The sequence below is a fragment of the Ictidomys tridecemlineatus genome, chromosome 3, assembly GCF_052094955.1.
Source record: "Ictidomys tridecemlineatus isolate mIctTri1 chromosome 3, mIctTri1.hap1, whole genome shotgun sequence".
Lineage (NCBI taxonomy): Eukaryota > Metazoa > Chordata > Mammalia > Rodentia > Sciuridae > Ictidomys > Ictidomys tridecemlineatus.
Window position 1 is genome coordinate 139481850 of NC_135479.1, and position 23428 is coordinate 139505277.

At 50.0% G+C, this 23428-nt stretch overlaps 1 protein-coding gene and 1 pseudogene across 1 annotated transcript in view; one reads left to right on the forward strand and one right to left on the reverse strand.

Annotated features, from left to right (window-relative positions):
• Positions 1-2907: 2907 nt before the first annotated feature.
• Positions 2908-23428, reverse strand: part of LOC144376373 (xyloside xylosyltransferase 1-like) — a 156577-nt gene continuing 136056 nt past the window's right edge. The window contains 1 exon segment of the mRNA XM_078043912.1: positions 2908-4428. Coding sequence (XP_077900038.1) covers positions 4032-4428 — 397 coding nt within the window. The 3' untranslated portion in view covers positions 2908-4031.
• LOC144375593 (uncharacterized) lies at positions 4459-13195 on the forward strand (annotated as a pseudogene).

Here is a 23428-nt window from a genome sequence, read left to right on the forward strand (position 1 = left end):
ATAAGTGGAGGGGCTGGGGCCCTTGGAGGGAAGCTCATTATCTGCGGGGTCCATATAGCCCTCTAGAGCTAGTCTGCACCCCTCACTTTGCTTGTCCAGAATGTTGTGGGGTTTGGGGGCACGCTGTGGGCATTGACAATAAATTTCATGTGAGTTTTAGTGTGCATGGGCAAAAACTCCAAGTTGGTGAATGTTGGGCTGAGGTCTGCAGGGTTTGCTGAGATCTGGACTCCCTACTACAGCATGGATAAACCCCGTTGTGCTGCTCCAAACAGAGCTGGGGGTAGAGGTGCTGCTCAGAGACCTGGTCAATCAGTTACTCCCACCACCTTCGTTTTACAAAGAAAAACCTAGGCCTAGAGCCGAGAAGCGTTTATCCAAGGACCCCCTGAAAAATTACCCATGAGCTGAGGCAGCTTAGCCCCTGACCGCTTAAGACACACTCAATAGGCTACCGGTGAGCTGTGGTCGCCTTTGACCTCTGCATCCCCAGACCTCTGCAGAGTGAGGTGGCTAAAGAGAACAGTGGACAGCCTCCAAGCAAGTACCTGGCCAGGCACTGGGCTTAGGGAGATGCTACCAGCACATTGTATGAGTCCCAGATGTCTGTCATTTCTTATTTTAAAAGAATATTTTAAGTAATAATTATCAGAATTCTTCTTACTTCTCTGCATTATTTTGTCACTTACCAAGTTCTTATATATCTCTTTTCCTCCTACAACCTTCCTTTGAGCCCATGAAGAGCCCCAGCGCCCTGCTTATTACCTAAGTCTAGAAATGGGTACGACGTGAACTTGCTTGTCCAAGATGGCTCAGCTAGTGAGAACAGAGGGTGGATTCAGAGATGGGTGCCTGTCTCAGGAGTGTGGCTCTCTCCACTACACCACACTGCCTGCTTGGAGATGTCTGACCTGCCAAATCCAGACTTAGCCCAATTTCTGGGCCTCCCAAACTAAGATCAGCCAGTAAGAGTTTAAAATTAGCAAAGGTTTGGCTTTTATTCAAAGCAGGGACCAAGCCCCAGCTGCCCCAGCTGCTCCAGCACCTGGTGTGCACTAGGTCCGGAGCCCACTGCACCAACATGTTATTCTGTGGCTTGAGGAAATGCTGTCGATGGGGAGGCTGTCATCTGCCTGGCTTGACACACAAAAATAAACCTCAACAACCAGCCCACAAGCTTTCCAAAGGCCATTATCACTTGTGGAGTGGACCTTGTGTACACACAAAAGATGACAGTATCTGCAAGATGAAAGCAGGCTCTGGAGCTGCTATTATTAGATTACTTTTATTTAGAGAAACAGGGCACCCATTGGGAAAGTTGAGGACTCAGAGCCTTCTTGACCTAGATTATGTTTTCTTATGTCAGCCACAGCCAATCACAAGCTGAAAAAAGGTCAGCACTACTACTTGCCTTAATTGCAGAGGAGTGTAGATAAAAGTGTGTGGCATTAGATTAATATTCATTATAAAAACACAAAATATAGGTGAAGATTAAAAGTAACTTAATATTAGTACCCAGAAATATTCTCTTTTCAGACTTTTGTTCTTTTCATGAAAACCACTCAATAGTGAAAGTGTTCATGAAACAAATTAAGTACAGTGCAATTAATTACATTTGCATTACACTGGTTACAACAGGACCCTGTGCAGGAACCAGCACTCCAAGATTTGTCAAATGTGGCTTTGCTGGGTTTCCTGTGGTGTGTGATTCTGTCATTCACCACAGGTGGTACAGCCACTGGGGACAGAGGAGAGGGATCTCAAAAGTAAGTGGGAGATGCTGTTGGGCTTCTGATCATTTTTAACAATGAGTTTATTAATTTTCTTTGCAATAACAAGAGGTACTCATAAGCTTTAGAAATACTTTAATTATTGAAATTACTGCAGAAAAATCCTTGATTATTGTTACTCCAAAATTTTCTAGCCTTTAATCCACTTTCCTCCCGGCACTGAAAGTTTTTTTTCTGTTGTTGTTTTTTAAATTGTGATATTTGAAACACATGGCTTTTTAGGAGTTCAACTAATGAAATACAGCAGAACAGGCTTGACCTCTCGTCTCTTTTACACATACTGAGTTTTATGTGTGTGCATATCTGTTATGTATACAAACTCATACAGATATTTTAAAAATTACATAGATTTATGTAATTTCCAAAATAAAGGCTCATGTCATATAAATCTTATATTTTTCATCTATTTTTACTCAATAGTACACTGTAAGCATTTCCTGATGCATTAAATATTCCTTCAAATATGATTTTTAATAAAGTCTTCCATTATGTGACCACAGCATACATTATCTATTTCGTTATTCAATATTTTAAGTGGCTTCCAGGCTTTTTCATGTTGTGTGTCACTCTGGCCCCGTCTCTTACATTTTCTTACAGTCAATTTCAGAATCAGAACTACCTTCCTGAGGTTTTCATGAGTATAATCAACAGCATATATAAATCCCCCTCATACAGTGCTTTGCTCACAGCAGGTGCTCAATAACTGGTAGCTATAAATAGGAAATCAAGTAACCACTGACTGTGCCACTGCAGAGGGCTGGGGAGGCCATGCTCCCCTTATCCACTCAGGGCTCAATGGAATGGGGAAGGTGGGGCTGGGAAGCTAGAGGCAGGGGTAGGGAGTGAGGGTAGTCCTGGGGGTGGGGGTGGGGTTGCTCCCAGGAGCAGACAGACCCATCAGTACCTAGAATGAAATCATTCTGCATTTTGAACCGAACAGACACCTACCTCCCTGATGCCCTCAGACACGCCCTCTCTTTGGTCTTAGAGACCCGCTGTGAGGCTGCAACACCTAATCAGGTGAAGAGGGGACCTGAATGATATTGATCGCACTCCTCCTTCAGAAGCTTCATGTGGCTGAATACTGTTTGGAGAACAAACAACATGAACCACCGTGTTCTCAAAGATTATTTATTAGCTATTCTCATCCATGATGCAAAAAAATTAAAATGTAAACAAAATTAAAATAAGATGAAAATCCTACAATATTTCTTGCCCAAGGACATCAGCTCAAGTACATAATGGGACCCCAGGGCCTTCATGTCTGCAGCTTACCTACAGTAGAAGCCCTCACAAGAAGAAAGACAACCACACTGTAATGTCTGCTCAGGTACAGGGTCTGGTGTGGCATGACAGAAAAGTACAGTGATTTTTTTTAAACAGAGACTAGAATAATTAGAAGCCTATGAGCAACACCCCTTCAGAGCCCACTCAGGTGCCCCTGGGAACTGCTGGGCTATTCTTTGGAATGAGTCTTCCCAGGCCTGACGATTGCACTGCCATGTCCTTGGGGTGGCCAGTCTCTGTACTTTGATAGTGGACTTGACTTCCTAGTACAATCAGGTCTCCTGGAGTTGGTTTGGATGGATAGGCGACAATGGAATTCTGGGATGTTACTGGGGGATAAAGCTTTAAATGGTACAGCAAGGAAACTTTTAGGTGGGCCCCAGCTGGCCCTGGAGGCCTTCCTCAGAAAGGTGGCAATCTTGCAGCCTGTGCCATGCCACGTGAGTGTCTTGAGGGAGCACACAGCTCCTGAGGTCAGGACATGGAAGGTCAGGCCTCCTTCGGAAGCTTCATCTCTGGACTGCTTGTTAAAACCCTGGCTCATTCATCCAGAGCTCAGTGGGAACCACAGTGGTATTATTTATTCTTTCTAATAAAATAGAAGCCTGCCAATTTAAATTCATATTTGGTCCAAGAAAGGCAGTTTCTCAAAGGATTCTGGCTCCTTGAGAACCTGGGCACCATTTTCTTTCCTTCCCTCTCTTCATATGCTGTTCCCAGCCTACAGGAAGATGTCTATGTGTACATGCTTCTTGATGCCTGGTCCCCCTGAAGGAAGAAGGTCCTGAGCACCAGCAATGCAAAGGCCAGTCTTCATGGGGTGGCCTCAGGACAGTGACCAGCTAGGTGAGAGATCTGCAATATGATCCTGGAGGATGTCTCTGCAGAGTCTTTCCAGGGGGTGATACTTTCCTGGGGCAGGCCCCAGAGCAGAAGCAGGCGGTGCAAATGCCCCTAGTCGTCCGGGATGGGGGTGTTGCAGTTCCCGTGGTAGATCTTGACGTGGCCCTCGCAGCGGAAGTAAGCGTCAAAGACGTCGCTGTAGCCATGGTCCCTCCACCAGGTGCACAGCTGCCGGTTCCAGGTACAGTCCAGCACATGGAAGAGCTCGGGGTGCTCCATGCCGATCATGGTAAAGAAGTCCTGGTCCCCGAGGTGGCCGCGGAAGTGGTACTTGCTGGCCAGCTGCTGCACGTGCGTGGGCTCCAGCAGGCGGCTGTAGAGTGGGGACTGGCGCATGGCCTCCAGGCTCAGCAGCATCACCCCGCTGTTGAAGCCAGGGAGCCCATCGGGGGGAGGGCCCCCCACCCTGGTCATGGGGTTCTCATGGCGGAAGTGCCAGAATGTGTGCCTGTGGAGGGGAAAGGAGAGACTTAGCCCCATGGAGGTGAGCCTGCCTGTTAGCCCTGCTCTGTCTCGCGGCATTCGAGACTCGAAATCTACTTCCCACCACCAATGAGTGCAGAGCAAGTCTGACCCCAGGTCCCCGACTCTAAGCCTCATGCTGTTCTACCATCTATGCCATCTCAGGATGATGATGTTGGCGTAATCATCTTCATTGTCCTCGCCATACACCTGTACAGATTTAGCACTGCGTTAGCTTATTTGCTCCCCACAACACTCCTAAGAGATGTGGGCTCTATGAGATGATACATCACTTCATAGTTGAAGAAAATGAGGCACAGAGAGGTTATATAACTTTCCCAAAGTCACACAGCTGGGAAATAGCAGAATTAGGGGTTAAATCCTATCATCTTCTGGCTCCAAAGTCAATATTCTTCAGATGGTAACGACTCAGGCAGAACTTTCTACATTTGTCTGTGATCTTAAAGAGGAAGAAGATAGAAAGGAGGAGAGCTCCTGAATGGTGAGCTGTAAAGATATAGGAAGTCAATCTCAGACTGAAAGAAATCAATTTTCTGCTTTGGAATAACCCTTATTCAGGGAGATCCAAAGTCTACCATATCTGAGAGGCTGGGCAGGAGCCAGGGACTTGAGACCGCTCTGGACACACACCTATGAGTTAGGGTAAAGCAGCTATAGAGAGCCAAGTGGGCCTTGGCTAATTGGGAGGATACGTCACTTCAATGTCAATCTCCATGTCAGATTTAGAAATCCAGTCTAGGTTCATGGTGTGTTAGAGCCAGAGGGACCTGTCTACGTCCTCCATCCAAACGCTTCCTTTTGTAGGAGGGAAGAAAGAGCTAGAAATCTCCTTTTGAGCGACATGGTTACAGTGCTGGCCACTCTGGTTTCCAGCCTCCTTGGTGTCAAGGACTTGTGTGCTGCAAGAGTGGGCAGGAGAGGGCTGGGGAGCCAAGCCCACGCCACAGAGCGGAGGCCAAGCAGCACAGCCCTGCCTTGGATGAAGGAGCAGAGCTGGAGGCCTGCTGTGGGCAGCGAGGGGCAGGGCTGGACCTGGGTCCTCAGAGTAGGGAAGGTATCAAAGCCTCACCCACCTGCTCCCCAGTCTGCAAATGCCACCCCTCTGCCTCTTGCAGAGATACTGACCCCAACCAATGGCAGGACAGGATCTGGGTGGTGACGTGTAAGGCCTGGTGGAAATCAAACAGAGCCCAGCCCAGGGCACCTGCTGCAGGGCCATTCTCCAGATCCAGAGCACTTGTCGTGTTGGGGAAGAGACAAGCCTTCCTTGTGGCCTCGCATATCACAAAGGGAGCCCAGCGTTTGATCCTGGTGAGGGAAAAGCTTTCCCTCAGGACACTCACAGGTGGAACACTCAGTCCATTGTTTGAGCTCAGCCATAATCAGTCTCTGAGCGGAGCAGGGCGCTGGCGCCTGCCTGCTGATAACAGCCACCCTGGCAAAAATAAGCTGTTAGAGCACACTGAGATGCCATGGTCCTTCCAGCCACAGGAGCCTGCGGTGGCGGGATCCCGGTGTTGCGATGCAGGCTGGCAACTGCTTGTTCATTTTGCCATACTTCCTCCAAGCGGTTAATCTCAAGCTAGGATTCTCCCAGGCAGATCTAAGCCACCGCAGCATGGCAGAGGAGGGACCCTCCACCCAGGGTGCACCCCCACCAACTCGCTCACTCACTTTTCAAGGGGTCGGGACAGGTGCATCTACCAGAGAGGAAGCAGGGAAGCAAGAAGCGGGTCCCGCCCTCCTTCCTTCCGCCCACCCTACCCTCTCCTCTCTTCCCTCCCAGAGGACCCAGAAGAGGGCAGAGCTGGTCCAGCTCCAGGGCCAGGCACAGCAGGGCCTCAGGAAAGACAAAGTGACTGACAAGGGGCAAAGGAAAGTAGGTGTGGGTGAGATAGCACAGGGGAGCAGGACGAGGACATGGTCTTACCACGGCCGAGCCTGTGGCTTCACTGAGCACTCCATCTCCCACAGAGAGGGCACTAAGGGCCTTCAGCCCTTCACCAAGCTGGGGGCAGGCAGGCCGCCTATAGCCCTGGGCATCTGCCAACCTCTAGCCAAGACCGGCAGCCTCCTCACACCTTCCCTGCCGGCAGAAGAAGTGATTAAAGGGTGACCTGCTGGGCTCAGGAGGGGAGCCAGAGGCTGAGGGAGGAGGACAGAACATCCTCTGAGTGGAGGCCACAACCCTGGTGGCTCTCTGGGAACATGAAGCCCAGTGTGGCCATACAGGCAGCACCAAGAGGCATTTTATAACAAAGGGCCAGGCCTGGGGCATCAGCACATTATGAACTATCAGGAGCAAAGGAGGGAAAGGAAATTGGAAATCCAAATTTCCCAGCGTGTTTGCCGAAGCAGAAACAGCCTGAAAAGGAACTGATGAATCTCGAAGTACAAAATGATGGTTCACAGTGTTCCAACCATCCTAAGCGAACCACAAGAACACAGGGCATGGAGCACTCTGGGGAATGGCAGGTGCTCTGTCCTTTATGCCAGCTGCTTCTCCTGCCTGAGCCACACTGGCTCAGGCTCGGGAGAACGACATGATATGGGGATGGGCAAGGGCCAGAGCTCATGCAAGGAGTGCTGCAGTTACGCCACGGGGCTGTGGGCGCTGGCCTTGCAAGGCGTTGCCACAGCTCCTCACATCAGAGTCAGAGGGCAGCAAAGCCCGCTGACATTCTTCCCAGACACTGCTGTCTGCACTGAACAGAGAGAGAACAGAGGTCCTCGGTGTGTCTGAGCCAGAGATTCTAATCTCCAAGGTCCCCTTATTTCTGACCGCCTCAGAACCCACAGGCTAATGTTCTAAGGAACGGCACTTGGATTTCAATCTCATTTCTGAATTTGGCTGGCACAGCCTGAGGCTAGGGGCACTAGGGATGAGACCATCAGGGGATACAGCTATCACTGGCACTTCACGGCTCAGGGGGCAGATCCAAGAGCTGCTCCGAGGCAGGTCACAGGGGCCTGGGTCTGACCACATATATTCATGGGCACTGCCAGTGGCACACTCTGAGGCTGCAGGAAACCTCTGTATGAGTGTGGGTACCTGGTTCTGAATCCTGGAGCTGCCAGGATTTCTTTGTTTAACTTCCCATGCCCAGACCTAGCCACTTTGCCCTAATAGTGTAAACTCTGTGGCTTGTTCCCATCCTCCATGGTCACCTGAAGAGCCACAGCACAAGGGACAAGATTCCTCTCCCTCCTTGGAAATCATCTTAACTAATAATCATTTTAAAAGACCATTAAGACTAATGAACCAGCCTTCATGAAGAAAACCCATCTTTATGGAAAGGGTATTTGAAATGATTTTGAAAAGCAAGACACTTCCTCCTTTGAATCTTTCCCTGATGATCACAGTCACTGCGATCAGGGCTCCCACCAGAGGCCCTGGGCAGAGAATCTAATACCCATGATCCCCAGGAAAGAGCACAGGTTTCCCACCACCCTCAGTCACAGGCCACTTGCCTCTGACTTTTCATGACTTACTCCTCATGTGGTCTTTCTTGGACCCTGAGGCTCAAGAGTACCCCCACTGTCACTTCCAAGAAGGCAGAAGCAAGAATGGGAACACATGCTGAGCCCAAACAGTCTGCCTGAAAGTCCACAGGAAGGTTCTAGAAGGCTGTGCTGACTCAGGCTGGCTTCAGACTATAGGCAAAGAAGACTCGATGTTAGGCCTGAGATGCACAAGCGCCACACCAAATGTGGCACGGTGCCTTGCTGGGGCTTCCCCCCAGGGGTTTTCCAGCCCTGAGTGCAGGTCTCTAGGGAGCAGGAGGCTGGCCCTCCCCTGGAGGAAGCTTGCTGCCTGCATGCTCTCTAATCAGCAAAGCCTGGAAACTGGGAACCTTATTTTCCCTGTGCCCACACATCTCTTCCAGGCCCAATTAGCTCTGTTTACCTTGGAAGGCCCCCATTTTCCAGTCCTTAAGATGAAAGGCCAGGAGTAAAAGGTGATGCTCCGTGGCTGCCCCATGTTCCATCTACCTCAGGTCCTGTGACCTGGGCATACTGGTTCAGATGCCCTCGGGATGCCCTTCTAGCTGGCTAGGTGACAGAGGCTAATTCCTGGGTCCTCCTGAGTAAAGGCTAAGTCAACCTTAGGTATGGACCCTTCCCTGTGATGAAGAAACCTGCTCTGTGATGTCAACCAGGAGAGAACATGGACTTCCTAAAGCTGTCCATTTCCCTCGGGCAAAGAGTCACAGCTGACCTGTGTTAGGATATATTGATAGTGGGGCCTGAAGCAGACTTAGGTGTCCTATTCTGCTGGACAGAGGGTAAGAAATATTCCTGAAGTCACTGGGCTATTCAGTGATAAGACTCAAGGGACCCCTCACAGAAGCACAATCTACCTGAGCGTGGAGAAACCAAGAGATGCCTGGTTCACATTCCCATTTAACAAATAAGGAAATTTAGGTTAAATGGCCCTGCCAATAGTTCATTTGTGGACAAACATAAAGGATTTGCCTATAGGGACCCCATATTCCCAGGCAAACCCTTTATGCTTGTCCACATTTCCTATACTCAGAAAAGGCAACTGTAACCACCAACACCAACACTATCAACACCACCACCACCACCACCACCACCATCACCATCATCTCCACCAGCACCATCAACAACACCAACACCACTACCATAACCACTACCACCACCAGCACCACTCCTTGCTCTCAAGACAGGCCCCATGGCAAGTGAGGCAGCGCTCAGAAGGCTTTCCCACCCTGCAGGATGGCCCCCTCCACCTCACACATTCCCAGCTGGAAGGAGTGCGTGCCCAAATGACAAAGCTGGCACGGGGTGGCAGAAGGAAAGGACAGCTGGTGGGGCACGTGCATGCCCTTATCTGTAGAACCGTGGAAGAGACATGTGGGTGGCAAGCACCAGTTCTGTTTGCAGGCCAGCAACTGGGTTTCCAAACTACAAAATCCCTCACAGAAAGACAGAGGGGTCAGCAAGCCCTCTGCTTCCCAGGCTGAAGGGCCCCTGGGTAGAGCTGGGGCCAGGAGCTTGGTGTTAAAACCAGGAGGTCTGGCCGGAGAAGAAAGAAAGTCTGGAGGACAGAGACACAACAGACAAGCTGCAGGGGTTCATAAGCTTCCTCTAGGCCCTCCCTACCCCCTCTCACCCCTCAAGAAGGACAGCCTCCATTCCAGCCTCCACAGGACCTCTCTCTGCACTGGAGATTCTCTGCCTCTCTCTGCACTACAAGATTCCCTGTTCTGCACACTCCTGGCATCTCTGTGCCACCTTCCCAGCCTGGGAATGGGGATTCAGGGAAGAGACAGAACCTGGAGAAAGTCTGAGGGAGAGGGTGAGTGCTGTCTGCTGATTGATAGGATTAACATCCATCCACACACAGGATCAGAACCGACTACGGTCAGCCCAGGGGTTGGAAGGCAATTGTATGCTTTCCCAAAATCTGTGTCTTGGAACTTTGTCCCATCAGGGCTTTCGGCTGGGGGAGGGAGATTTGAACAGGGCACTGGAGTGCAGCTATTTCAAGAGCCGAGTTTTCTAGAGAGCCACCTCCAGCATCAGCAGAGTGGGCACTTCCTTTTACCCACAAATCCACTCAGCTCTCTGGGGTATTGTGCTCAGGCGCCAAAGCAAAGTCAGCTCCAAAGGCAGGCCCTTACCTCCTCCTGCTTCTGGTGCTGCAAATTCAAGATAGTGGGGCCCTGGGAGGAACCTGCTGCGGTTGCCCTGGCATCTGGCATCTCTGGCCCCTTCACAGGGCTGCTCCCTGTGTGCAGGTGTCTTTGTGTCCACAGTCCTCTTTTTATAAAGACACCAATCATTGGATTAGAGGCCACTTTACTTCAGAATAAACCTGTCTTAATTATTTCTGTGATGACCCTACTCCTTCTGTAGTACCAGGGGTCAGAACCTGAGCATACAGAATTCTGGGGAACACAAGTCAACCCATAACATGGCAGCAATGAAGACAGAGAAAAACATCACAGCTCACCTTCAACTCATTGCCACACCGGAGGACACTGGTGGGGTGCAAAGCTGGCAAATTCCCTGCCAGCTGAGAGAATGAGTCATGATGGGCTGGGCAGCCCTGTCTAGGAGGGTGTCAGAAGGAGGCAGGCACCCATGGCTGAAGAAGGAAAAGGCAGAGCAGCTCGGAAATGTGGGCCTCAGGTAGTGGCATGGGACGGCCAGAAGGCAGATGTCCAGAGCCCACACGGTGACAGGTCCTTGTTCTATGAGATACACAGGAGCAACCAGAGGACCCTCAAGGAAAGGAGGGATCAGTTACCAACCCCTGAGCATTCACCAGAGCACCTCTATGCCCAGCAGATAGAGGCATGAGAACACCCTGTACCCCAGAGATGCTGACAGTCAAACAGGGAGATAAGATGCCCCAAGTGAACTCCCCACAGTGGGACATCTGCAATCCGGAACCTAGAAGCCTGGAGTGGGCCACCAGGCCTATAGGTAACATGGGGGTGGGGGTGGGGATGGGGTGATATCCCCCATAGGTCAGCAGTGGGCCTCTAGAAGCAGAGGAGTGCATGGCGCTGGGGTTGTGACTCAGTGGTAGAGTGCTTGCCCCTCACTTGTGAGGCACTGGGTTAGATCCTCAGCACCACATAAAAATAAATAAACAAAATGAAGTTATTAAAAAAAAAAAAGAAGCAGCAGAGGACTGCAGACTATGTCTATCTGTGCCCATAGGGAGAGTGGCCTTGCCTGTCACTGTGGGTACTCAGCCACAGAAGGGCCGATGCTACAAACAGGCCTGCCTGCCAGGCTCCTCTCGGGGTGTGGTGGCACCTCAGCAACCAGCTTCTGTCCACCCAGCCAGTTTGGAGGTTTCTGTTTCATCATATCTTCCTGCCCTGGGAGTCTGGCATGATAAAGGTGACCCACATTGTCTGTGGTTCCCAAAACTGCACCTGCTATGAGCAATCTATCTCTGTGGGAATAGAAACTACCATGGTGCTAGAATCCTGGAGGGCAAAGAGCCCTGACAGAAGACCTGACCTGCTATAAGACGGCACTCCAAGTACCAGCGATCCTCCTCTTCTCCAGAGCCCTCTGGTCAGCCTCAGGCCTTCCCAGGGCCAGGCCCAGCCAGGGCCCTGAGCTGCTGCTCCCGGCAGCCCTTAGGAGGTGTCACCTTCCTCCAAAGTTTCAGGCTTTTGGAGTAGGCTTGTCTCCTCATGCACAGCTCCCCATGCCTGGCCTGCCTGGGCATCTTGGTCACTCAGATGTCTTCCCACACCTGTCCCGGGAGCTGTGGGGCCTGGGGAATTCACTGTCATTAATCTCGCACACAGCTGCAGTGCAAAGAGGTGCCGAGCTGGGCTAGGCTCTGGGTGGGCTGCATGGGGAGGACCTGGGGAGAGATGGAGAGCAGTGGCTTCCTTCAAGGTGGACAGAGCTAATAACAGCAAAGGCTGGGAGGAGGAGGTCTGGGCAGGGGGCAAGGGGAATGTCCCATTCAGTCTCTATTGGTGCCAGCAAGAAGAATAGTGATATGAAAAAGTTCAGGTCACTAGCAGAGTTTAAAGCAGATATGACAGAATTCTGGAGAGTTCTGACATTCAGCAGGTGGAAGAAGAGGATCCAAGAAAGATATATGGCCTTGGTATACCCCACCCACCTGTCCCTTACACTGACAACCTACATGGCTGGTACAGACTCAGGCTTGGGGTTCTTTTTCTGCTATGAGGATCCTGGAGGAACCACAGGGCCACATGGACCTTCCAGCTTGACCTGCAGGCCCCAGTGTGCCCATTCCAACTATTTGTCACCTAGCTCTGTGACCCAGGTACCTGGTAGAGGTACCTCTAGCCAGCCTATCTCTCCCACTCCTCATCCTCTTCCAAAATGGTTCTTCTATAGGCCTTCTCTACTGGATGATGCCTTTGAAAGCCTTGCATTGGTGATACAAATTGCCTATTTTGGAGAAGTGGCTGCAATTCCATGCAGAGAAAGCAGAAGCCAAAGCCAGTCATTGGCTGGGTGAGCACCGTGGACAGGATCGCCATCCTCAAGGTAGGTGGTGACACAAGATCCAGATTCTGCAGCAGCAGGCCAATGACAGAGGAGAGGTAGGCAGTGGAATAAAGGTGGCTGGGGAACAGGCTGAGGCTGAGGCAGCCTCCTCGCACCATAGGGCTCATCTTATTGAAGGGGAGCTGACCTGTGCCCAGAGGTGCCTGGCTATCGTCCTGCAAAAGCTGGAGAAGCAAAAAAGCTGCTGATGAGAGTGAGAGGCCCGAAAGTTAGTGAAAACTGGGACCTCAAAGATGAGGAAAGGATGGAACCACTGGAAATCCAACTCAAAGAGGCTGAGCATACCACGGAGAAACAGACAGAAGTGTGAAGAGGTGGCTCTTACTTAGCAATTACTGAAGGAGACTTGGAACACATGGAGGAATGAGATGAGCTGTCAGAGTCCCATTACCCAGAGATAGATGAACAGATCAGATTGATGGACCAGAGCCTCAAGTGTGTGAGTGCTGCTGAAGGAAAGTACTCTCAAAAGGAAGACAAGTGCGAGCAGAGAAAGACTCTTACTGACAAACTCAAGGAGGCAGAGACCTGTGCTGAGTTTGCTGAGAAAACTGGAAAAGACAACTGATGATTTGGAAGACAAGTCGAAGTGCACCAAAGAGGAGACCTCTGTACACAGAGGACGCTGGGCCAGACTGCTTGACCTGAATGAGAGCCAGAGCTCCAGGCCCTGCTGCTCCTGCCTCTGAGCTTGACCTGCCTGAAACCAGCCAGCCCAAGCTGACCTTGACTGAGGACTGATCTTCAACAGGAAGGCTGCTTTCTCTTTTCAGCAGTCCTCTTATTCCAAACCCCTTGTCTCTTTCCAAAATGTCTCTGCCTTTTCCCAGAGATTCCAGCTGGGCTAGAGGCTAAAAGCCTTCAGAAAAAGGGAATGAGCACCATGCCAAGTGACTTTAAAAGCATGTTGTGATGTCCACATTTTGTAATTGCATTTTTCAAATTGTAATAGCAATCATCTATGAACCATTCCAAATAATTCCACAGCTCTGAGGCAGCAAGCTCATTCCTTTCTCATTTTTGGAAGGTAACTTTCCAGCCTAATCCATATTGTTCTTTCCATAGGATAGAAAAGGTATGGGCCAAACACAGCCCAGGGAAAGACTCTGCTATGGGAAACCTCATTACTGTGCATGAAATACCAACCAAACCAGAAAGGCCAGGACAAGTTAGCCAAAGACCAAAACCTACACTCTTCAGGTATGTTTTTTGGTTTTTGAATTGGCTTTAAGGTATTTTTGGAAAACTTTATTTTTATTTTTCACTTTTTCCATCAGAAATGAATAAACTAAGAAGGGGAGATTTCTGACACTTTTCAAATTTTATTTATTTATTTATTTTGTGGTGCTGGGAATTGAACTCAGGGTCTGGCATGCATTAGGCAAGGGATCTACCACTGAGCTAGATCTCAGACCAAATTTTTTTCCCATTTCTACCCTCTTCCCAACTACTCACAGAAGGGATCATGGGCCTCTCAATGTGGAGGTGACTGCTAAATTGCTCTTCTGCTGTCTTGAAAGAAAGGCTGTTTTTGCCACTGACTTGGCCGTATGAAGCTCATCTCATCACTCTTGTCTGCGTCTGAAGCTGCCGTCCCTTTCTGCCATCTTATTGTGTTTGTACAATGTTTATGTACAACATTTTAAAATTTTATATTAACTTGAAACTTTGCTTTTTGGGGGTTGGGGTATGCTGACCTTTCAAAGTTTCTTTCCCCACCAACTCCACTCTGAGCTGAGGTTTCTGTGAGGCCTGCAGGTGCACATTCTGAAGCTTACTGGTTTAATGTACTCTCCTCTGTTGTAGTCTCTTCGGGACAGTTAGGAGAAAGAGAAACCAATAGTGTTTTGATTCTGAATGTTGACGAGTGTCCTTTTGAAATAAAGAACCAGTTCCTCCAAAACAAATAAACAAACCAAAAAAACAAGTTGCCCATTTTAAAATTAAAAACAAAATGGTTTGTTTTGGCTCACAGTTCTAGAGGCATAAGGTCTAGGGACCTCATATGGTGATGGCCTTATTGCAGAGAGTCCCAAGGTGCTGCAGAACATCACGTAGCCGTAGACAGGGAGCACATGTGTGCATGTAAATGGCCCACTCTGCCTCTCATTCAAAAGCTCCGATTGTGCAGAATGACAAATCAGCGAGCACCAAGGACCTCAATCCCCCATCCACAATAGAAAGCAACCCTGCTGCAGTCTCCTTGGTCCCCAGGGATGCACATGACCCCACTCTCCAGGTGTCCACAGCTGCCTCCCCACCATCCATCACAGCCCTGCAGCTATAGTGTGGCACCTCCTTGCCCATTATTGCTACTCACCATCCACATCCTCTTCCTCTGCCCCAGCTATAAGGACACCTCTGCTCCTTCCCTTACCTTGGCCACAGGTCTTCAAACCCCATTTTAGCTATACACTGAGCCCTCCATAAATCTTGTCCCCAGAGGCATCCTGCTTCAGTGATGGGGAGCTAAGACAGATCTCTCTGTGTCAGCAACACCCCATCCTTACTCTCTGAAACCTTCTCATGGACCCCTTGGGACACTGGGCCCACCTCTTCCTATTTTCTGCACCAGCAGATGCTCCTGGATCTTCCTGGCTTCCTCTCTGGTCTAGCTGGCCTGAGGACCTCACCACAAGCTGGAAGCTAAACTTGACAATGTGCAGGAGGTCACAGTGACCTTCGGCAGAGGTGGCCAGTAAAGACCAAGAGGCCATGTATGTTGTACTGGGAGCACATAAAAAGCAGGGAACAGATACGGGGAAGGCAGATGGCATCACTTTGTAAAGAGAGGTCAGAGGGAAGAAAAGAATGTACACACCAGAGAAGGACAGACAGAGACGTATTGGGGGAAAGAGCAGGAATGATAACAGTGATGGTTAATATTTAGTGAACACTTATCATATGCCAGGCCCTGTTTGAATACCTAACTGCAAGAACTGTAATATTTGAATGACCAAATAAGGTCAGTCCCATGTTCTCTAGCTTCTAGTGAGGAAACTGAGGCAGTAAGAAAACATTAACTCTAAGATCAGGAAAAGCAGAGGAGCCAGGCAGAGGAGGTGCCAAGAAGAGGGGTACCCTGGGGCACATCTGAAGTTAGGGATAGTGAGACCTCAGGAGAGTGAGAGGTGAAAGATGAGCTGGGGTGTGAACAGGCTTTGAGGAAGAGAGAATCAGGTGCAAGGGTCTCTGGGTAATATTACCAGAAATCAATAACGAATGAATAAAAGGGTTCTCCGGAGTACTGAGGGCATGAGTGGGGGGTAATGAGTTGATAACTGGAATGTCCCTCATTCATCTTTATGTTTTACTGCATCTGAATGACAAAAGTTACCTTAGAACTGTTGGTTTCAAATGGATAGACTAATGAATGAATGAACAAAGGACTTAGAAATTCTAACACTAGAGGGTAAAAACATAAAAGAGGAGAATGTTGAAGAAAGTGCTAGAATAATAATTTAGAAAGGCAGCTAAGGAGCTGAGTGTGGCAGCCAAACCTATAATCCCAGCTACTTGGCAGGCTGAGACAGAAAGATCACAAGTTCAAGGCCAGCCTGAGAAACTTAATGAGAACATGTCTCAAAATTTAAATAAATGCATAAATAGGACTGGGGGTATAGCTTAATGGTAGAGCATCCCTGGGTTCAATGCCCAGAGCTAAGAAAGAAAGAAATCATCGAGAGGAGAAAAGGAAGAAGGAAGGGTGGAAAGAAAGAAGAAAGGTAGAAGGAAAGAAGGAAACAAGAAAGGCATTTGGGGAGAGGAGCACGTGCCCCTGGTCTGTCTGGAGAGCTGATGAGGGGTCTTCACTAGAGGAAGCCTGGCCTCTCACAAAGTGAGGACAGAGAAGGTGAGGCAGAGGAGCTGGCCCCAAGAGCCCTGGAATCCCTGTCTATAGTCAGATGCTCAGTGTGACAGAGACTAGGCATGAAGAAGCCCAGATGGAACCTGACCCAGGCAGGCCTAACCCTTTGGACATTACCCTTCCTGGCACCAGCCGGAAGACGCTCAGCCGGCTCCCACCGGGGCTTTTATGTTACTGTCAGGCAGCAGCTCAATTCTGATGGGAGCAGTGAAGACCTGTGAGCACTTGGGCAGGCCTGGGGCGCAGGCCCCAACTCAGTGCCCTGGCCCTGTCCTTCCCTGAGTTTAGGTTAAGGGGAGGGATACTAGTCAGAGTGAAGATAAAGTCAGAGAGTCACCTTCAGAACTGGCTCACTGCTTCCAACAGCCCCACGGCACTAGAGGTCACAGGAGAGAGTGCCTGGAACACACGGTGGAGTGTTTTCCGGGACAGCGAGCAGAACGCAGCAGGAGCGGTAAAGGTGGTCAGGGAGGGGTGTGTGGAATTTAACCTTGTGTCCCCATTTGAACTCAATTCATCCACACCAACACCCTTCACCCTCATAGATGGGGGTGTTCCACCCAAGAGCCAAAGGGTGTGGGGTGTCCTGGTGGGACTCCCTGGGCACAAAAGCACAGGATGGCATGGTGCCGAAGCAAGGGCAAGCAGGTTGTGGCGAAGCGTGTGGCTTTTCAGGCCCAGAAAAACATCTGAGCAACCTTCCACTCCATCTAAGCAGAACTCCACCTTGGGCTGCCTCTACTTGCTGTCCTGAACATCTGTGGCATGGTGGTCTCAGTCAAGGTAAAAAGAGTAATTGTCATGCTGACCCCAAACTGAAGATCTCCTACTTGTCAGGCAAGAGCAAAGCAATGCAGGGTAGAGTGATAGGCCAGACCCAGGTCCTGCTGGCAAGAGTCTGTCAAGGGCAGTCCTTCCTAGACATGCCATGGATGAGTGGGATCCTCGGGGTCTTGTTAAATGCCAATTCCTGTCCAGAAGCTGCATCTCTGACAAGCTCCCTGGGAATGGCAAGGTCACTACCCGAGGACCCTATCAGGCAAAAAAAGAGACTCTTATCATTTTTATGAAGAGATAAAGATTACAAGACTAACAATGACATCATTTCATTCTGAAAATGACCATAAAATAGGTAGTATAGCAACTTGCACATTTTATACTAATTCCGTGTTCATGCTTGATTCTATGCTAATGCTTGCTGTACCTTCTCACTTTGTGAAGCCCTGGGCAGGCCCCTGGGGAGATGCTTCCTGAAAGCAGCATGCTCATGAGTGCCAGGAGGGCCCAGCATCATCTCCTTCCATTGCCAGAGATCCGCAATCAGCTGGGGTGCTGGGGAAGGGAGGGCAAGGAGGAAGGTATGTGTTAGATTCCAACTGCATGGAAAGAAAGTACTGTGGATGTAGGCATTAAGAATGTAGGTTTGGGCTGGGGATGTGGCTCAAGCGGTAGCACACTTGCCTGGCATGTGTGCGGCCCTGGTTCGATTCTCAGCACCACATACAAACAAAGATGTTGTGTCTGCCAAGAACTAAAAAAAATAAATATTAAAAAATTCTCTCTCTCTCTCTCTCTAAAAAAAAAAAAAAAAAAAAAAAAAGAATGTAGGTTCTGGGGCTGGAGAAGTGGCTCAAGCAGTAACGCACTCACCTGGCATGCGCGGGGCGCTGGGTTCTATCCTCAGCACCACATAAAAATAAAATAAAGATGTTGTATCCACTGAAAACTAAAAAATTAATATTAAAAAATTCTCTCTCTCTCTCTCTTTAAAAAAAAAAAAGAATTTAGGTTCTAGGTGTAGGTGGTCCCAGACCAGGGCTCACATCCTGATCCTCTGCTTATTACGCTGGAAAATGTACTAAAACTCTCTGTGCTTCTAGCTTCTCAACTATAAAGTTTATACAAGGTCACTGGAGGATTTTATGAGGTAATGCAGGTGAAATGCCCAACACATCTGGATGAGATCATGGAAGCCACAGATGCATCAAATTCATTGAGAAACAGTTTTGAATAGCTATCTCATACACACACACATACACACACACACACACACACACCTTGCCCTCTCAGCAGGCACAGCCTGCACACCCACCAGCAAAGTGACTTTGGCCAAATCACTTCCCCTCAGGGGCTTCAGTTGCTGTTCCTGTTCAAGGGGCTCAAGGATCCTTTTCAGTTCTGATATCCTCTGGTTCTGTCAGGATTAGGGTTTGCCAGTCATGAAGCTTGCAGGGTAAACTTCAAGGGAACATAATGATTACTGAACTCCAGAGATAGGTCTCTTTTGCATGCCACCAGCATGCAAGTACAATACAGGTTTTGGCATGTTTTGTTTTGCTTTTAGTTACTTGCTTTGTCAACAAAGTCCCATACTTGTCCAGTGTTGTGCATGTGGTTTTTAATAAGCCCCTCAGCCACATGCTGGTGTGTCAGGGCAACACCCTGGAGGTCACTATACTGGCTCATTTTTGTAGAGTCCTAAGTTTAGTCCACTGTGTCTGTAGGAACAGGTTTCAGGAAATAAGGGTGGACTGGTCCAGGTTTTCTACCTCCATCCTTCTCTCCCTGGAGGTCTTGTTGGATGGTGGCTCACACCTGCCATTTTTACCTCACTATCTGGGCAGCTGGGCAGGAACAGGAGGAAGGGACAGGCAGTTTAGGAATGGTTCCTGTCTCTCCAGAACTTCCTTCTTTGTTATTCTGGCATAAAAAGACAACACTGTGGGAGTGGAAGTCAAAGCAGCAGAGAGAAAGAAAGACCTCTCCCTACATGTCCTAAGCCAGGGAGCACACTGTCCTACTACTTACAGCAGAGCTATGGACACCTGCCCTCCCCAGGTCACAGGTGGCACGGGTGGCACAGACACTGGCCTCAGCTAGGAAGCCCAGCCCCCCTCCCACCCACATGGAGATGATCCCTGGGGCCTCTACTCAGGTGTCCCAGCACCACAGACCTCTCTCCTTACTCACTCCTTCTCCAAGTCAAGACCATCCAGATACACAAGTCAAAAGTAAGTTTGTTCACAGCCTGTTGTGAACCAAGCCCTGTGCCTGAAACAAGGAAGGTCGGGAGACCAGTGGCCTGCGCTCCTGTACTCAACTTCAAATGCATCACCTCAACCCCTCCGGGCCGCCATTATGGCCAGAATTACTGCCAACTTACAGATGAGGGCTTAAGTAATATGTTCAGGGTCACACAGCCCTCCCGTGAGGCCAGGCCCAGAGGGAAGGTTGCAGGGAAGGAAGAAGTGGCCCTCCAGCTTGGCATTTTGCTTCAGGGGGCACAGCAATGTAAAGCATCTACAGGGTGAGCTCTTGCTAGGTTCAGAGCTGGAGTGAGAAATGACTTCAGAGAATGGTTTCACTGAGGGCTTTTCTTCTCAGGGAAGTTTGGCTAGTGGAAAAGAAAACAAGAGATGGATCTAAATTTCACCAGGACAGTTCCAACACCAAGAAGGATGTGGCAGGGTTGGGGGACAGCAGGTGGCCAGTGTGCTCTCTGTCCCAGGAGCAGGTGGAGGTACAAAGCCACTTCCAGGACCTGCCCTGCCCTACATCCCAAACCTTACAGCTGAAGAAATCTGCAGAGGTCATCTGTGAACACAGAGAATAGAAGCAACTTGTGCAAGGACACCCAGCTAGGACCCAACAGGGCATGCCCACGTACACACGTGCACACACACGCAGACATACAGGCACTCTCACCACAAAGACTGCCTGTGGCCTTTCTCATACAAGTCAGGCAGCAGCTTCAGCTTGTTTTGTCTCATGTTTTCCAGGTTTTTCAGAGGAAAATCATTCTCTTGTTAAGGTCATGGCAACTCCAATTCTTTTCCTAAAATACTCTGGTCAGCCCTTGCTGATTGCTCCTCACTTGCCATATTCTAATGACTTCAACCAACCAAGAATAGCCTCAGCAAAATGCTCACCATGACCATAATCACAGGACCCCACAGCCTTTGAAACCAGGCCACAGTAAAACACTGTAGCCCATTAGTGCAATCAGGCCTCAGGGGCTGAGGACACACAGGGCAAGGGATACCAAGGTGGATCACACAGACACTCCTGTGGAGCCCACCCTGGATGGGACAGTAGAGCTCAATACTCAAAGATGGCACAACTTGGCTCTCAGCAGGAAAATTTCTCTGAGGGGATCCTGGAGAGCAGCTCGTAGAAGTAGAAGCTGAGAGAAAGGGAGGCCAGAATGGCAGCACTCCAGATTCTCTCAAAATGCTGAAACCTCCAAGTGCACTTCCTCTGAGTGGCTGCAGAGTTTCTATATGGATGTGACCTTCTCCCAAACAAAGTTAACCCCCACGGGACCTCCAATAGTCACACATTCTAAATCTTGCAGGAGGTCAGTAGGAAGACAAACAACCACTACTTGAAAGTTCATGTTCTGGACCAAAGAAGGCCTTGTGAGGTCCCCACAGAATGGTTCAAAGGACTGTGGGATTTGGAGTGAGTCTGCCAGCCTCATGGGTGCACCCCTTTCTGACCTCTCTTACCTCTTTGGGATAAAGACTGGCACTGGTGCTAGAGCCCTTGCTGCCCAGCTCCAACTATGCAGTACAGCCAGGGCGAGAGGTGGCGGAGGCTCACCTCCACATGCTCCCACACCACTGAGAATCCAGTCACAGACATGGGCTGTGGTGGTGGTTATGAGACCCCATCTGTGTAGGTGACAATCTTAGCTGAGTCCAGGACTGATGCAACAAGACTACTCCTGTGCTCAGGCCCGAGACTGGTTAGGGTTTGGTCTAATATCCTCAGTCACTGGCTGTGGCAATGCCTAGCTGCTGTGAGCATAAACCCTGTACTCCACTCAGGAAAAGGCAACCTGCAAGGCCAGCCTCTTCACCTTCCCAGGGCCAGCCTCAAGGTAGCCCCCCCCCCCCGCCCCAACACCTCTGCCCTCGACCAGAGGAGGTCAACTCAAGAGGCAAGGAGATCCATTCCTATTTGTCACTTTTTAAACTCACCTCATTCAAGGGCTACCCAGGGCTGTGCACAGGAGAGTAGCTGCTTAAATGCTATTTGCATAAAAAGAGCTCACCTGAGCAGCCTGAAGCTGGCCTCCAGCCCAACAGTCCCCTAGCCTGCCCAACTTGTTGGAGTCCCCAATGGTTAGCTGCACTGAGCCCTGAAGCCTTGCAGCTCAGCTATGCTGTCTCTACTGCTCCCTCCCTCCCCGCTTCACTTTTTCTTTTTAGGGAAGAGGGATGTAGAGAGCCTTTTCTTCCTCTCCCCAGCTCCCTTTTTCTTTTTTCTTTTTAGGGAAGGGGGATAAGGAGAATGTCCTCCTGACAGACCAGCTCAGATCCCAGCCATGCTGGCTCAGGGAGCCACATTACTAGAGGTTTAGGTGAACTGTCTGGTTCAGAAACTACACAACTTAACAGACCTTAAGTCTCAGCTGCTCCCTATCCCTCGCCCCTGGAACTGAGGCCCTTCCTAGGCTCTGAGCATGCCAGTGCGTCTCAGCAGATGCATCAGATCTGTGGGGTAGAGCTGGACCAATTCTATCCAACAAACACACAGGTTAAAGCAGGGCTGTGAAGCTAGAGACCTGGGTTCAAGTCTCAAGATTGCCTTGCTAAAGGAAGACTGTGGCCAATTATGGAAACTATGACTCATGGTCACCTATGAAACTCAGGTGACAATATCTTCTTCAGGGTCCTCAAGAAGCTTACATAAGATAATGTACAGAAAGTGCCAGAGGAGGGAGGGCCTGGCACTTTAACTCATTCAAGAAGTTCACACACCTGTGTTCTGGCTACTGTTCTAGGCCCTAGAAGAAAATACCTATAAGACAACTGTGATTCCTACCTTCACAGAGCTAATGTCTGGTGACAAGGGCAGGGTGCATGCAAACCAGCTAGAACAATGACAATTCTGTAAGAGAAGGGATGGCACAGATGTGGAGGCTGAGACCCCAGAGGACAGCCCTGCTCCCAGTCTGGAGTCAGAGGGCTTCCTGGAGGACGTGGGGCCTGGGCCCAATGCTGCAGTGGAGTCAGGTGGGTGAGGACAGGAGATGGGCAGTGACAAAGCCTCCCTTGGAACTGAGAGCAGACTCTGTCCAGTGGGCTGCACGGGCTGAGCTGCACTCAGAAGGGCCAGAGCAGGGCGGTCCTTTGAGGAAGGTCTGGTCTTGGTGCTCAGGGTAACATGGTGTTTGAAGACAGGCACTTGTGTATGAGGGTCACTCAGGCTGTGCTGGGCACTTGCAGGGCTAGAGGCAATGATCCTCAGCAGCGCCTGACCTGCTCTGAGGATGGTGTGTACTGGGGATGAGGGAGCATCAGGAGCTCTGTGTCTGGGCTCCTGTCTTGAGCATGCCAGCTCTGGGATAGATCCAACAGCTGTTACCCCTTATCGCTGACAGCTGGATTCTGGGCCTTGTTCTCCACCTACACAGCAAGGAGGGGGGCTCCCTAGCCTTCCCCGTGGTTCTGTGGTTCTTAATGTTGTGTCACCCATCACGGAGGACAATGGCAGCTCCCTTCTCTTACATGTTCTCCAAACGTGGGAGCAGGCTGGGAGCCTTGGAAGGGGCCGCTGGTGATGCTGGCCTGCGCAGCCCCACTCCTCTACCGGCTCGCTCTTCAATCCACCCAGGCTGACTCACCTTCCCTGCTCCTCACACAGCCAAGCCACCCTTCCCCAGGTTCACAGGCCCAGGCCTCTCCTGCCTCCCTTCCCTGTGCATGCACTTTCTAGGGACATACTTATCCCCTTTAGACTGGAAATGTGCCCCCTTGGCTCCATGCTGCTTCAGTCTCTTACAAATGATTCTCCTGCACCTCTGCCTTGCCTGGGGTGCTCCCCATGAAGGCGAAGAGAACGTGAACCCGCTCCAGGCCTCTCCCCACTTGTACTCTATTCAAGTGCCACACAGTTGTGCAACACATGAGTGTGCCTAGGGCTGCCTGGAGCTGGCAGAGGTGTGCAGCCTATGCTTCTCAGTCCTATCCAGATGGATGATGGGCCTGGGCTTGAACAGAACAGCCAATAGGGATGTGAGTGGAGGTGAAGAGTGGAATTTTAAAAG